A 13,140-nucleotide genomic window follows, 5' to 3' on the forward strand; every position below is an offset into this window, starting at 1 on the left:
GAGTCCATGTGGCGGCCTCCAGCTGTGCCTTCCAAAGGGACTCTGAGGTGATTTTTACCACACGCCTTAGACACTTACCAGGATTCACTTTGGTGAGGGACAGACTAAGACAAATGAGGGACACAGCCAGTTTTGCAGGTTTGAGGCAAGTCCCAGCCTTGACAGGTCTAAAGGTAGGAAGGAATGGGTGCTAGAGTTTGTCTACATCTCCTTCAAGCACATGACAAGAAATTTAAAAAGGTACAAGAAAAGAGACAAACTGAAGCCTCTGTGCCTCCTGTCAACAGCTCCCAAGTTTCCTTTCCCACTACTAGCTTATGTACCATTTCAGGTTGCTTTACTTGCTTCCCTTCTAAGTGGAAGCTGAAATGGGGAATGGTCCTGGACATAGCAGCTGGAGGTCTGGAGAGCCTTGCACAGAACTAAGCTTTGAAATCAGGTCATTCCAAGGTGAGACGACCTCTACCTGGCTGACTGGAGGTAAATTTATCTGGATGCATGCACTGGGCATGTACCCTGGGCCTGCCGGATGGACTGGCCTTGGTGGCAGGCTGTTTACAACAGTGGCTTTCTCACTGCATGGTTTTCCCCTACTTGTTTAAGGCGTGAATTCCTGATGTATTAACAAGCCAGGCTATTAACCATGCCTTAAAAGAACCCCAACAATTTTAAGGTCAAATCCAGTTTGAGTCATGGTTTTGAGTGAATTTACAAACAAAATCACCTTATCACTTAAGCAGATCTACTTGGAAATCAACATAAAGGGGACGACGAGTGTCCTTCCACACCAAGAGGGTTCCTTGGCAACACACAGTCCGTTACGCTAATGGGGTAAATGGGCAAGGAACTTTCTAACCTGCAAATCTTGCCATCTTGTTTTATATTCTCGACCTGATTTTAAGGTAAGCGACATCACAAGCAGGGACCTCTTGGCGGATGACAAGGTGGTACTAAATGCTATTAATGTTTGACTCCATTCTATAGTTTTCCATAAAAATGGACCTTCCTTATGAACATTAATGCTTTTAAAAAACTTATTTCTCACCTTTGATAATACAACAAGATACAACCACATATGTAGTTCAGCAAAATGAGGTGATGTCCTTCTTAATGACTACTCAGGTCAGGAAAGAACCCTGTCAGCTGTGCCAATAGCCAGCCCTTCCACTGATGGCCCCTTTTGTCCCACAAAGTAGCCACTATCCTTTTTTCAGAGCTTGTATTTCCTTATAGTTTTATTCTTGAAGTGTGCATCTCTATTCATTACAGTTTAAAAAAATGTGAAGTCTTTTAGGTCCATCAAAAATTGTTCTTTCAAAGCTCTGTGACTGCACTGGTGATGGAACTGACCACCACTATCCCTTGGAAGGCCTGGCAGACTCTTCAGAATCTGCAGTTCCTTCTCCATGGAGATGTTTACTTGATTCCCAGAGTTCTTTAAGGACTTTCTTTTTTTCTAGGGTTTCCTTTGCTCTTTTCTTCCTTTCTTGCTTTTTCTTCTCTGCCTCTCGTTTTTCCTTGTAGACAAGACTGTTTTCACCATTGTAGAAAACATCCACTTTCTCCTGAAGGATTTTCCGAGCTAGCTTCCTGTTTTGATCAACTGATCTCGTCTGATGGCACTGTAAGAAATAGTATTTTATAATGTGAAAACCAGTTTGTCCTGGACAGGACCTCAGAAATCATTAAATGCAGATTACTTTACAGGTGGGGACTCGAGAGGCAAAGGCAGTTGTGAAGAACCCTAGCAAGTCAGTGACAGACCAAACACCATACCCTTGCCCGCCTGTGTCAGCCTCTCCCTGCCCACACCCCAGCTGTATTATGTGGCTTTTGCCATGATTGTTTTGTAATTGGGAATGTTTTGTTTAGAAGCAGCAATAGCCTTCAAATAACTTAAAAGTCCCCAAATAATGAAAATATCAACTGATTTATCTAGCCTGTGGCCAGGAACAAGCATGTTGGGTGCACCATTTATAAATGTAAAATTCTGTCTGAAGCAAGAAAATGGTATCTTTATTATTAGTCAGCCCAATGTTCACTATGTCACACCTGAGTTATTAGGGGTGAGTGCCTTGTGTGATTAAAAGGAAATTCTGAGAAGTGGGGGAAGGCAGCACAAAAGCAGACTTGGAGAAAGTCACGTAAAATAAGTCAAAGTCATGTCAGATCTCAGAATTTTATTTGTTGCTCATGAATAACCTTTTTTTTCAGGGAGGAAAAGAAAAGTGATTGAGGTTTTAACTAATATGCGCTGGGCTCAGAGACTTAGCAGTGAAGAACAGCTGTTAGGAACACACTGGGCTTGGGCTTGGTTGACTCCTGCTGCTGTAGGACCCTGGGCAAGTTACTTAACCTCTCTGTGCTGGATTTCACTTCTGTCCCATGGGCCTGTGAGGCCTAAAAGAGTTGATATGTGCAGAGGTGCTCAGACCAGTGCCTGCTGGTGTTGATGGGACAGAGAAGTACCTGTTGTTATAATCATGGGTATATTAGAAACTTGCCTTTGCTCTCTGTTCTACTGGACCTCAAGGCCTGGCAGTCCCCCTGAGGGGCAGCAGGGCACACTCTAAACCAGGAAACAGGAGAAAGCACTGCATGGCAGTATTCTGCCCAGAGGTAGGGTTTTTATAGAAGGGAAGACTTCCACAGACAGCCGTGCAAAGCACCTTTCTTCTGAGGGCTGTAAATGGTTCACCTCTGTTCTCTCACTCTCAGAAGGGTAAGTCATTGACATTGACCAAAGAGAACAGAGGGATGGAGAGGATGTGACCATCCTAAAGTTAATCAGCCCACTCACTGAGGGCTGACCCTGCTAGCAGACTACCCAGGCCTGCTTGCTTCTCAGGGACGCAGAGCCCTCTGCAGCCATCTTGCTACCATGTGGCTTTACAAGAACTGAGCTGCCTGCCAGATTCAAGGATGGCAGCAATACCCTGGCTCCCAGGGATCCAGGCAGAAGGCTTCTGAGGCTGTGTAGGAGGTTCTGCCTCCAGGGAGCAGCTCAGGGAAGGCCTGGGGCCTGCAGTACCTCTACCCCGGGCCATGATGAAAACACACTGTAGCCAAACCCCACTTCCACTCAGGAGAAATCTGGGCTATACAAGCTGTTGCCAGCTGGCGATTCAGGGACACCCCCAGCAGTCTCCCTCCTCTACCTTGACGACAACCCCCGAGGGGATGTGCTTCAGCACCACACAGTTGTTCGTTTTGTTGGTTGCCTGGCCGCCTGGACCGTGTCCTTTCACAAACTGCTCCTCAAGCTCACTTTCATCCAGGGAGAGCAGAGCAGGGCAGTCCTTCTTGCCTGCCATCTGGACTGGAGTGACTGCTATTCCTGGGGATAACAATGCTGGCTTCTCCCTAAGCCAAAGTCCCCACAGCACTGTGCATATTCTGGTCAGTGGTGTAGGAAAATGAAATAAACCCATGGTGCTCATAGAGAGTGGCTCTGCTTGTTCAGGACCTGAATTAGATAAAAAGGACAGCCTTTCAGGATGATACATTTGCTCTCAAGATTATACTTCAGGTTCTAAGACGATCTTTTATGAACCAAACGACGGCCACATACCTGCTGGGTACAGTTTTGAGGGAATTAGTGAGGACAGATCATTCACTGTACACCTCTCTCCAGCTCTGCCACATCTGTGTTCTCAGCAGTACATGCCCGGCCAGCTGATATTTTCTTACAACGAACAAAAATATCTTAAAGCACCCAGAGGTGCTGTTTTCTCAGGAACAAGAGATTGTGAGTGTGAAATTAAAAAGGACAGGGGCATAATTTGATAAAGAAATATTAAATAGCACATGAAGCAAGAATTAGGATCTAAGTCAAGTGACATTGTTTAAACGTTTGAGAGTCTTTGAAATCAAAATGTAAAGACGACAATATGTGAGAGTCTTTTATAGCTGAGCTTAAACAGTCTGACAGAGTGAATATCACTATCAATCAACGTCATGACTGTTGTTTTTAATGTTTCCAGTTTCATGGATTTGAACAGGAACATCTGTTCCCTGAGACGTGCTGCCAGTAACAGGATCCAACTGGCACTCGCTGTTTAGAGCTACCAAATCAACGGGTTTTATTAAGGGCCTGTTAGGTTCAAAATGCCATCCATACAAGGTATAGGAAGCAATAGGAGGTGAAAAAGAGCTAGCTAGCCTCTGTCTTCAGGGCGTTTATAGTCTAGTCAGAGAGAAGACATTAAAAAAAAAGAAAGCAATATTTAACAGTAAGATTTAAATACTCAAAATGTAGCATACGGTTGAAACGACTAAGAAGACAGATCTATAGGGAGTGACAGCTATGAGGGCACAGCGACTCCTGCAGCCTTTGCTTTTTTCACAGGGAAGAAGGCAAGAGGGTCTGAAAGGTGTCAGTGCTTTTCAAAAATCTATGTTATGCCCTATGTGAATAGGGGCAAGTCACAACCTGGGCCTGTTGTCTCATCTGGAAAATGGGTGAATAAGCTCTTCCTCCCACACAGGCTTAAAGATCAGAGAAAAAAGTATTCTGGGAAGGGCTTTTGGTGATACCTTTGAAGGCATGAGACTTAATTTTTAGCAAAATCGCTATTACTCAGGTAGATTATGGGAACTAGCAATGTGCCAGTTGTTTAATGCTTCTTGATTGAGGATTAGTGGGCACTAAAAACAGATGTACTGCCCTTTTTAACAGTTGCTTCCTATGAGGCTCTAAATAGCTGCTCTTACCATTTGAAACCCTGTAAATTCTAGCTCATGGCAACTGGCTTCTAACATGTACGAATAGAATACACCTAAGCTAACATCCCAGGTAAAAAATAACTTAAAATGTACACCAAATAACCACCAGGTCTGCTCTCAACTCATTTGCCTTTTACCCACCATCATTTTTGACTGCTAACATCTACTGAGCCCACACTATCTTTAGATAAACACCAAGGAAGCTTAATGTAGATGCATGCTATTAGACATTACTTCCTTGCAAATATGGGCATTTTTGGTTATTTTAAATTTATGTGTCCATCTTAGTATTTTAGCTAATGCTAAGATGACATTGGTCATCTTTAGAATGAAAATATTCTTTATTTCTATATTTCTACGGAAAATAAATATAATGAAATATACTTTTCAAGCCTTACACCAGTGGTAGGTTTCAATTCTATGACTGATATGGTCTAAATTCCTACCTTCTTTCTGAAAAGCACAGCACTCAGTGTGTTCTGTCAGTTCCAGTGAATGATTAAGTAAGGTGGTGGTGGTGCTCTAAGGCTGGGAAGGGATATGTTTTGAAACAGTGTGTCAATCTAAGTGGTGCTTTAAAAATTGGTTTTGTTTGTTGTGTGTGAAATATTTCAGAAGTATGCTCAGGAAAAGATAAACCCAGGCACTTTCTCTGAATTCTCTACAACAAACAATCTACTCCCCTACAGACGATGAAGTGAACGAGACTAAGTCAATGTGCAAGATTTCCCTTCTCGTTTCTACTTTCAACCCACAGAACACAATTCCTTTGTGTACCAGACAGCAGCTAGGCCCTGGATTAGATCCATTATGGAACACAAGCCCAGTGCCTCCCCCAGGGTTTCTCTTCCGCTCATCAGTAAATCTGACCGGGAGGACAGCATTGGAATACAGTGCAGGGACAAAGAAAGGAAGCAAGCTGGAGACAAGACGAAACTCCCAGACAAAGAGGGAGAGGAGAGTGCTTTTATCAGCTGCTTTGTCACCAGCCCACTGTTTCCAATCTCTACCTTTCTGTCCTAGTTCAGAGCTGACACACACACTGGAAGGTCTCCCACCCAACTGGAGTTCAAGAAGGTCCCCAGTATTCAGTTACTGGCCACTTTGTTTAACAGCTAATTCCAACAACCAATCGAACAATTCTTAATACTTTTAGTGTCTCCTGGAGGTTTGGCTCTACTCCAATGACTGCTAAAAATGACAAACACACCCAGGTTCCACTTCCCCAAAGACCAAAGAAGAATACGGATTGGATTTCAGTTTTTGTGATACCCAAAGTCTTTGGGTAACAATAAAAGCAGCTCAAATTAGAGCTCACTGTGACATTAAAAAAAAAAGAAAAATGCTAGCAAGAAGTGCTAGTAAAGGGAAGCCAGCAATCATGACAGATGCCCTACTTCCTTTCTGTGAGTGTGAGCTTCAATTCAGGGCTGGTTCTCCACCCTGACTGCCCCCAGCTCTGCTTTTCCTTTGATGACAGCTTCTGCACTAAGCAGCTGACTGCAGTTCATTAAAGCCTCTCTCATTGTCCCTTCTCACTTGGTCAAGTCAGAGATAATAGGTATGAGACCTTTACAAAAGGGATTGTTGTTAATTTGTTCAATGGATATATATTCAACATCTATGTGTCAGGCACTGGCCTCTGGGAGCCTGAAGAGCCTGGAGCATAAAAGAGAAATGCAAGACAACCCTAAATGGATAAATGCCACGGGTGGACAGCATGTACAGACTCCTACGTCCCTGTCACCTGGGTGCTCGTTATCAGACTTGGAACCTGCATCCTATGAGGTGCTCTCTTCCTGACCTGGACCCAGCAGCGTAGTTCCTTCCTCTGGCTTTCAGTCAGCCCAAACCCAGGAAGACGCTAGCCTGGGGATGGCATGTTCAGCTCATGAATGTGGCCCGTGCCTGTAGCAAACAATCACAGAATTTAATCTAGATGCAGTGAGATGAAGCTTCTCCCACAGGTCTAATGCTCAAGTGGTAAAGGGGATGGTAATGCCATTCCTTTTGGTGTCTCTTAGAGAGAGAAAGGGTATGTGAATCGATTTTCAAGAAGGCCTAGGATTTTAATCTCTGGACTCACCTTCTGGATGCCATTTGACTGAAATTCACTGTTTATATTTCTTAGAAAGGGAGAGTGCTAGTTTCTGTTAGCCACAGCTTCCATGGTGTATCAATCTTGCAGAAACTTCATCAACTCTATCTGAAGGAACAGATGTGGAGATTAACTAAAATGGGGTGCTTTAGGAAAGATGATTGTTAAAGCCCTCACACTCAAACTGTCAAGTGCAGACAAATCCTCTGGGGATCTTGTTAAATGGGAAACTGGTTCATTAGGTCTGGGGGTAGGGCCTGAAACTCTGCATTTCTAGCCATCTACCAGGTGAGGCTGTTGCTGCTGGTCAAGGAGCCACACACTTTCAATGTCATGGCCAAGGGCTCTGAGCAAAGGTGCTGCTTGTATCTTGGCTGTGAGGACTGTCTAACTGCTGGTGTGATCCCCAGGATCATGATGGCAGAGACGGAGACGGAGAAAGTGTAAAGGAGGATAATGGGTAGAAAAGGGTAACATTTAGAGAAAATAATTTAACGAATGTTGATTTGAGCTAACAGAGGAGGGTGAAATGGTAACAAGAGAATTGAGAAACTGGGTCATCTGAAAAAATACCAAAAATGTTGCTTCTACTGCATTAGTGTTCTAGAACAGTGTTGTCCAATACAAATATAATGCAAGCCACATGTGAAATAGGTAATTTTCTAGTAGTCACAGTCCAAGTAGTAAAATGAAACTGAAGTTGATTATATTTAAAAAGATTTAATATATAAACCCAATGTATCCAAAGTATTTCAACCTGTAAGCAATATGAAAATTATTGTTATTTCATCTTTTTTTTATATGAAGTCTTTAAAATCTGGGGTGTATTCACACAGCACATGTCAGTTTGGACTGGCCACACGTGCCAGTGGCTACTGTACTGGACAGTGTAGCTCCAGAATCTTGCTCCTCAGAGTGTGGTCCACAGAACAGGAGCAACAGCACCATGTGGATGTTAGGAGTGAGAACGTCAGGCTCTACCCGACTTTCTCAAGGAGAACTTGTGTCTTGAGATCTTTGGGTGAGTCAGAGGCCCATTCCCACAGTTTGAGAGGCATTATACTAGAACTCAGGAATTAGCAAGTTCTTCCTGCTGCTAGGACACTTTTAAAACTGCTGTTTCTTATGCTTATAGTATTTAAAAAGTTGAGACCAGAATTCATAAGTGCTGATTATCTGCTCAGTAAGGGTCTTGTTTCCCCTTCCGCAATAAAGGGATAAAATAAGCAGGTCTCAAAACCATGACCTCATCAATGGTGAAGGACCAAACAGTCAGTTTGAACAGACTTGACATGCAACATTGTAGCATTAACAAGGTAAAATGGCCAGCTAATGGCATCAGAAGCTAAGTGAGAGAATGGTTTTCTGAGAAATCCTTAGGAATAATTCTGTTTTGGTGCTCCCTGCAGAATGGGAGTGAAAATAAAGCAGCCTTTCTACAACTTCCACATGTAGCTCATCCTCCTCTCCTAACTGTCTGCAATTCTGAGAAGGGCAGGAGCACCTCCCCAGATGGAAGCCCCAGGATCTGCGGCTCAGGCTTGGAACACAGTGTCCTCTCCTAGGCCAGGGGGTTTACACTGAAGATAAAGCACCTTGTACCACAGTAAGTATTTACAGATAATTCTTTCTCAAATAAGAAAGGCATAATAGATGGAGGAGGAAATGGAGAGCTGTTTTTGATTTGGGAGACAAGAGTTAAAGGAGACTACTTAGGGTCTGGTCTAAATTTAGTAGGCTTACTACTGCAAAGCTCAAGAGACAATTAAGTGGCTGAAGAGAAGAGCTTTCTATTCATACAATACAAGTGTCCCATTCTGTTTCTTTTTTTCTTAGAGAAAACTTTGAATCCACAGAAAATTACACCTGTCCTATTTGTGTGCATCACTGTGATTTTATTCTATTTATGGCATTTAACAGGAACCTTATACTTTATCAACTACACTATTAGAAAAAGACAAACACATAAAAAAAGTAGCAATAATAACACTTTACATTTTCCTCTAAAAGTCTCAAAGCCTCTGATATCATTAATGATGCCTTTGTATTTATTTAGGACTCAAATGTTTTCAAAGCACTTTCAGATATGTTTATTGTATTTGACAAGAAGGTGCTATGCCATGTGGATTATCTCAGGAAGATTTACCTTGAAAGAACATTAGGTATTCCATTTTTGAAACTAAATGTATCCTTTCTACTGCTTGTTTCTTTACCTTCATAACTTTTCCAGATCTATTCTTTCCCCAGATCCTTAAAAAGTGTTAGCTCATTGTCCTTAACTTTCTCTTGACTCCTCCTCTCATTTTTTTGTCCCTAAAAGGCCATACTGCTTTGTAGTCATTGTGACCTGTGTCAGTGTCTTGACTCCATGACTTAGTCACTTTTGGCCACATTTCCTATCTAAGTGCCAATCTGTAAAATGGAGGTAATATCACCTAGCGTGAGAAAAAGTTGATATGTGTATTGCCACAAATGGAAAGCACTAGGATCCCTAAACCACAAAGCCCAAGAACCTTTGACTAACACACTCATCAACTGTGGTCTTATCTCAAACCCAATCTGCAAACTGGCTATTTCATGGACTTTTGTTTTAGAGCTCAGAGTGAAAAGGCATCTAGAATAGTGACCTGCAGTTTATTTTACTCAGTATGGTCCAATTTAAGAAGTATTTGGAAACCATGAAATTACCAAAGCTATGCTGTTTGGTGAGGTCATAAATTGTGGTTTATGAAATCAGGTGCCAAGGACATAATTATGATTCCAAGAATAGTTTGACTTCCCAGCAGGCTTAAACTGCAAGATAAAATCACCAAGGAAGCAAGTCCTGGTTTAAACATGGAGATCTTTAGAAATTACTTACTATAGGAAGAAAAGTCATGCAAGACAAGAAAGACAAAACATTTTATATTTAAATGGTATACCTGATCATGTCCTCTCATGTTTAAGGGGTAAAGTATAGACTTATTTAGGGTTCCTCATTTTTTTTGCTGTGGAAGAATGGCCCCCCCAAATGACAAACAGTTTGGACATAAATACGACAGAAACTAAGCTATTAGCGGCCACTATTACTGAATAGCCTGACCTTACCCCAATCTGTGTGAAATATCTCCATTCAAATGCTGTCAACTGGAAGCCTTCAAGGCAAAAGAGAGATACTTTAGCAATTTGATATTACAGTAAAAGCATATGGTAATCATACCATTATAAAGGCAATGAAATATTCATGTTAAGGTTGCATACAAGTAATGCAAAAATCTCCAGTATGGGGCCGAGGTTTGGATGAAGTTGTACTTTTTATTTAGTGGAATTTCTGAAGCCTTCTGTTTTTTATACTCAGAAGTAATTTCTGTGGACTTTAAAAGGTACCTTTTTAGCTGTAGTTTTGGAAAAGGCATTCCTTTTCTCTAGTCTAAATAGTCAAAGGCAATTTCCATTTTGGTTTTTTAAAAATTAAGGACCCACCAAAGGGCTTAATTTAAATCAGGTGTTTGTAACCTTACCAAAATACTTCACATCAGTTGGTTAACAAGATAACTAGGTTAATCAGAATACTAGCCCCAGAATATGTTGGTTTATTAAGACATTAATAGATTTAAATGTTGTATAAAATCACACAGCCAAAAACAAAAAACTGAACAGAGCCTATCGGATTTTGTAGCCAAAAGTGATGATCTCCTACCTCTTGCATGGCTAGGAACTAATTAGTACTTGATTTGGGGGTTAATATTTTTCTTGTAAGGAAACACACACCTCTCTGCTTGGAAATGTCTCAAGAATTCACACTTCTTAATTCTGTGAGTGCAAGATTCTACAATATCAAATAATAGATTTTGTGACCAACTGAAATTAGTAATTCCCCCCCACTCCCCCTTTGGGTGGGTTTGAAACATGGTCACTGAAAACTGGAGCTATGTGCTGAAAAATAATTTGATTTTGGTTAGGTATTACAGGAGCATAGTATTGACTGATGGATTAACACAACGGGGTCAGGGGGAGAGGGGATTCAATTTATTTAAGCTTGAAATCTTCCATACACAAATGGGTTTTTGGACAGAGATTGAATCTCTACTGTTGAAACATAATTGTTAGCAGACTCAGATGAGATGAAATGCCTCCTGGCAGATTTGTCAGTCCAAGGGCCTATCACCACCTGCGTGTGGCTTCTCAAGCACATTTGCGCGATAGGGCTGGCGAAGTCCCTTTACTTGGGGCCAGGACACTTGGAGGGAAATCTGGAAATACCTTAAAGGCTACCTACTCGGAAGCATGTGAACTGAACGGTGAGAACCAAGGTGGCCTGGCGCCCAAAGGACGGGACGCGGCTTCTCTGTCCTTGGGAAAGCCTGGCAAGGGCGATGCCGATACCTACCAAGTGCCAGCCTTAAACAGCACGTACTGCGTGCCACGAGCTCCCTGGGCTCTTAGTAAGTGGATGGTTCCATTCCTCCTCGGGCCTCGGTGGACCCGTTCTCTCCGGGGCGGTGGGTTCTGCTACCCTCCTCACACCAGTCCTTGACAAGCCCCGGGGCCGACCTCCACCAGCCCACGATAAACTAGGTGCAAAGAAAACAGGTCAGAAGTCTGGGCCAGCGTCACCTCACCACCAGGGAGGCCTCAGGTCAACTGGCTACGCTACTCAGGATCGCGAGCCGGAAAATTCAGCCGTTTCGGCTCCTAGTCTTTTTTTCCAGAGCTCCTGACAACTCTGACAACCGTTTGAGTACCTGGCTTCTTCGCAGACGCTTACCTGGCCTCAGGTTCTAGCCTCCCGCCCCCAATGTCGTTGGGTAGGCCGAATCACCGCAAAAGGACGGCAGCCGGGCTCCCGGGTCTGCGCAGGCGCCACACTCCCGCCACGGCCTCCCTCACCTGCCTGAGACTCACCATTATCGACTGCGCATGCGGGGATCTGAGACTTCTTTTCCGCGAGGCAACTGTAGGTTCCCAGAGAGCCAATCAGACGAGAGGACTTGCTATAAGCCCCTCCCCCTCCTTCATCATTTCCCAAGCGACGGGCCCTCCTCTTCGGCGCGAGCTGCCAAAGGTAGTGCAGGGAGAGGTCACTGCGCGTGCCGCAGCTCGGCCGTCTCCGCCCCCTTCCGAGCCGCCAATCGCAGGCAAGACACCGGGCGCGCGCACGCTCCCTCCAGTTTAACGGTTGCGAGAGGTAGCTCCCCAGACCCTGACATCGGTAGGGGGAGCGGCGGCCAGGTAAGCGGCCCCCGGCCTTGTGGGAGCTGCCAGTTGCGGTGTACAGGGGACGAGAAGTGGAAGACACGGTCTTAGTGGAGCCCTGAGAGTGCTGATGGGCTGGGGCGGGGGAGGACGACGGCCCCAGGACGCAGCACCACTTCAGCCCTCTGGAGTGTGGGGGCTTTACCTGCGGCCGTGCGCCTTTTCTAGATCCAGTGTCCTTGAGTCACACCCGGGCGGCCCAATTGCAGAGCGCCCCTTACTGGGGGGTTGTGGGGGTTGGGGGATTTTTCTTTTTAGCGTCCTCCGCCTTACTCTGGGAATCACGATTGTAGTGGTTCTAACGGTGGCTTTTCCTACCGCCTCGATGCCGTCTACAAATTTAGGTGGCTGCGTGGGTTCTCCCTCGCCTTCCCACTTTGACGCGGGAGCCGCCACCAGCAACTGAGGTCTGGCTGTGAGCTCAAGAATGTCAGGATCTGGCCTCCAAACCTCTTTTAAGTCTTCCCATCCTTGCCCCGTCAGGCTCCCAGCAAAGTAAAACGCAGTCAGTCGTTCCTTTTCTCCCCAACTCCCTTTTTTACTTGGGATTGGGGGGACCAAAAACGTCATATTTTATTGCTGGGAAATGTAAAAATGTCAGTTTAAAAATTTTGCTTTGTATATCGGGTTTTTTTCCCCTTTGATTCCTTACTCACATCCCCCCACCCCCACCTCCACCGCCGCCTGATGGAGAAGCACAGTTGCATTTCAAGAGGTTTCTCATCTGGATCTTCTGTATCCGGATTATCTCAGCGGGGTAAATAATACATGGGGTTGCAGATCCACGTCCCTGGAGAGCTTGTGTTTTCCTGGTAGAAGAGCAAGGTGATCTGAATCCAGGTATTTTCAATGCCAGTTGAAAGGTTGGAAGGTGCACTCCCCGACTTTTTCAATACCCCATTTGTGATCGGTGTTGGACTGAGCCACTGAGAAGCCCTCCATTTAGCTAGGTCCGGTTACCCTTTGCTTTCACACCTGTCTCCGAAGGAAATGCTCCTATGTTTTTAAGACTGTGTTTTGTAAAACCAGGCTTGAGAAAATGGGAACCTAGACGAACAAGAATACTAGAAAATGTTCCCTCT

The 13,140-nt window shown here is 44.2% G+C and overlaps 2 protein-coding genes across 18 annotated transcripts in view; one reads left to right on the plus strand and one right to left on the minus strand.

Moving 5' to 3' along the window:
• Positions 1 to 1,205: 1,205 nt before the first annotated feature.
• Positions 1,206 to 11,718, minus strand: MTRFR (mitochondrial translation release factor in rescue). 12 transcript variants are annotated; one of them, XM_017678427.3, is made up of 7 exons: positions 11,571 to 11,683; positions 9,911 to 9,957; positions 6,812 to 6,931; positions 6,473 to 6,633; positions 3,572 to 3,685; positions 3,159 to 3,466; positions 1,206 to 1,622 (listed from the first exon to the last, which is right to left on the minus strand). In XM_017678427.3, exons 6-7 carry the CDS (start codon positions 3,438 to 3,440, stop codon positions 1,356 to 1,358), a joined length of 549 nt encoding a protein of 182 aa, XP_017533916.1. In that variant the 5' UTR covers positions 3,441 to 3,466; positions 3,572 to 3,685; positions 6,473 to 6,633; positions 6,812 to 6,931; positions 9,911 to 9,957; positions 11,571 to 11,683; the 3' UTR covers positions 1,206 to 1,355. The 12 variants fall into 12 exon arrangements, 11 of the variants coding, with proteins under 11 accessions (XP_017533916.1, XP_036870344.1, XP_017533914.1 ...); XM_037014449.2 differs by lacking the exon at positions 6,473 to 6,633; XM_017678425.3 differs by lacking the exon at positions 3,572 to 3,685.
• The window catches only part of MPHOSPH9 (M-phase phosphoprotein 9), a 64,229-nt gene continuing 59,453 nt past the window's right edge, over positions 8,365 to 13,140 (plus strand). For 3 of the 6 annotated variants that reach the window (XM_073222558.1, XM_073222560.1, XM_073222561.1), the window contains exon 1: positions 11,875 to 12,034. Coding sequence is in view for 1 of the 6 variants with exons in the window: in XM_073222563.1 (XP_073078664.1) it covers positions 11,723 to 12,034 (312 nt within the window). In the remaining 5 variants the exon portion in view is untranslated. Of the gene's footprint in view, positions 8,430 to 11,722; positions 12,035 to 13,140 lie in introns of those variants that run through there. The other 3 variants (XM_073222564.1, XM_073222563.1, XM_073222562.1) reach the window with 3 other exon arrangements.

This window comes from Manis javanica, chromosome 15 (genome assembly GCF_040802235.1).
Source record: "Manis javanica isolate MJ-LG chromosome 15, MJ_LKY, whole genome shotgun sequence".
In the NCBI taxonomy this organism is placed as follows: domain Eukaryota; kingdom Metazoa; phylum Chordata; class Mammalia; order Pholidota; family Manidae; genus Manis; species Manis javanica.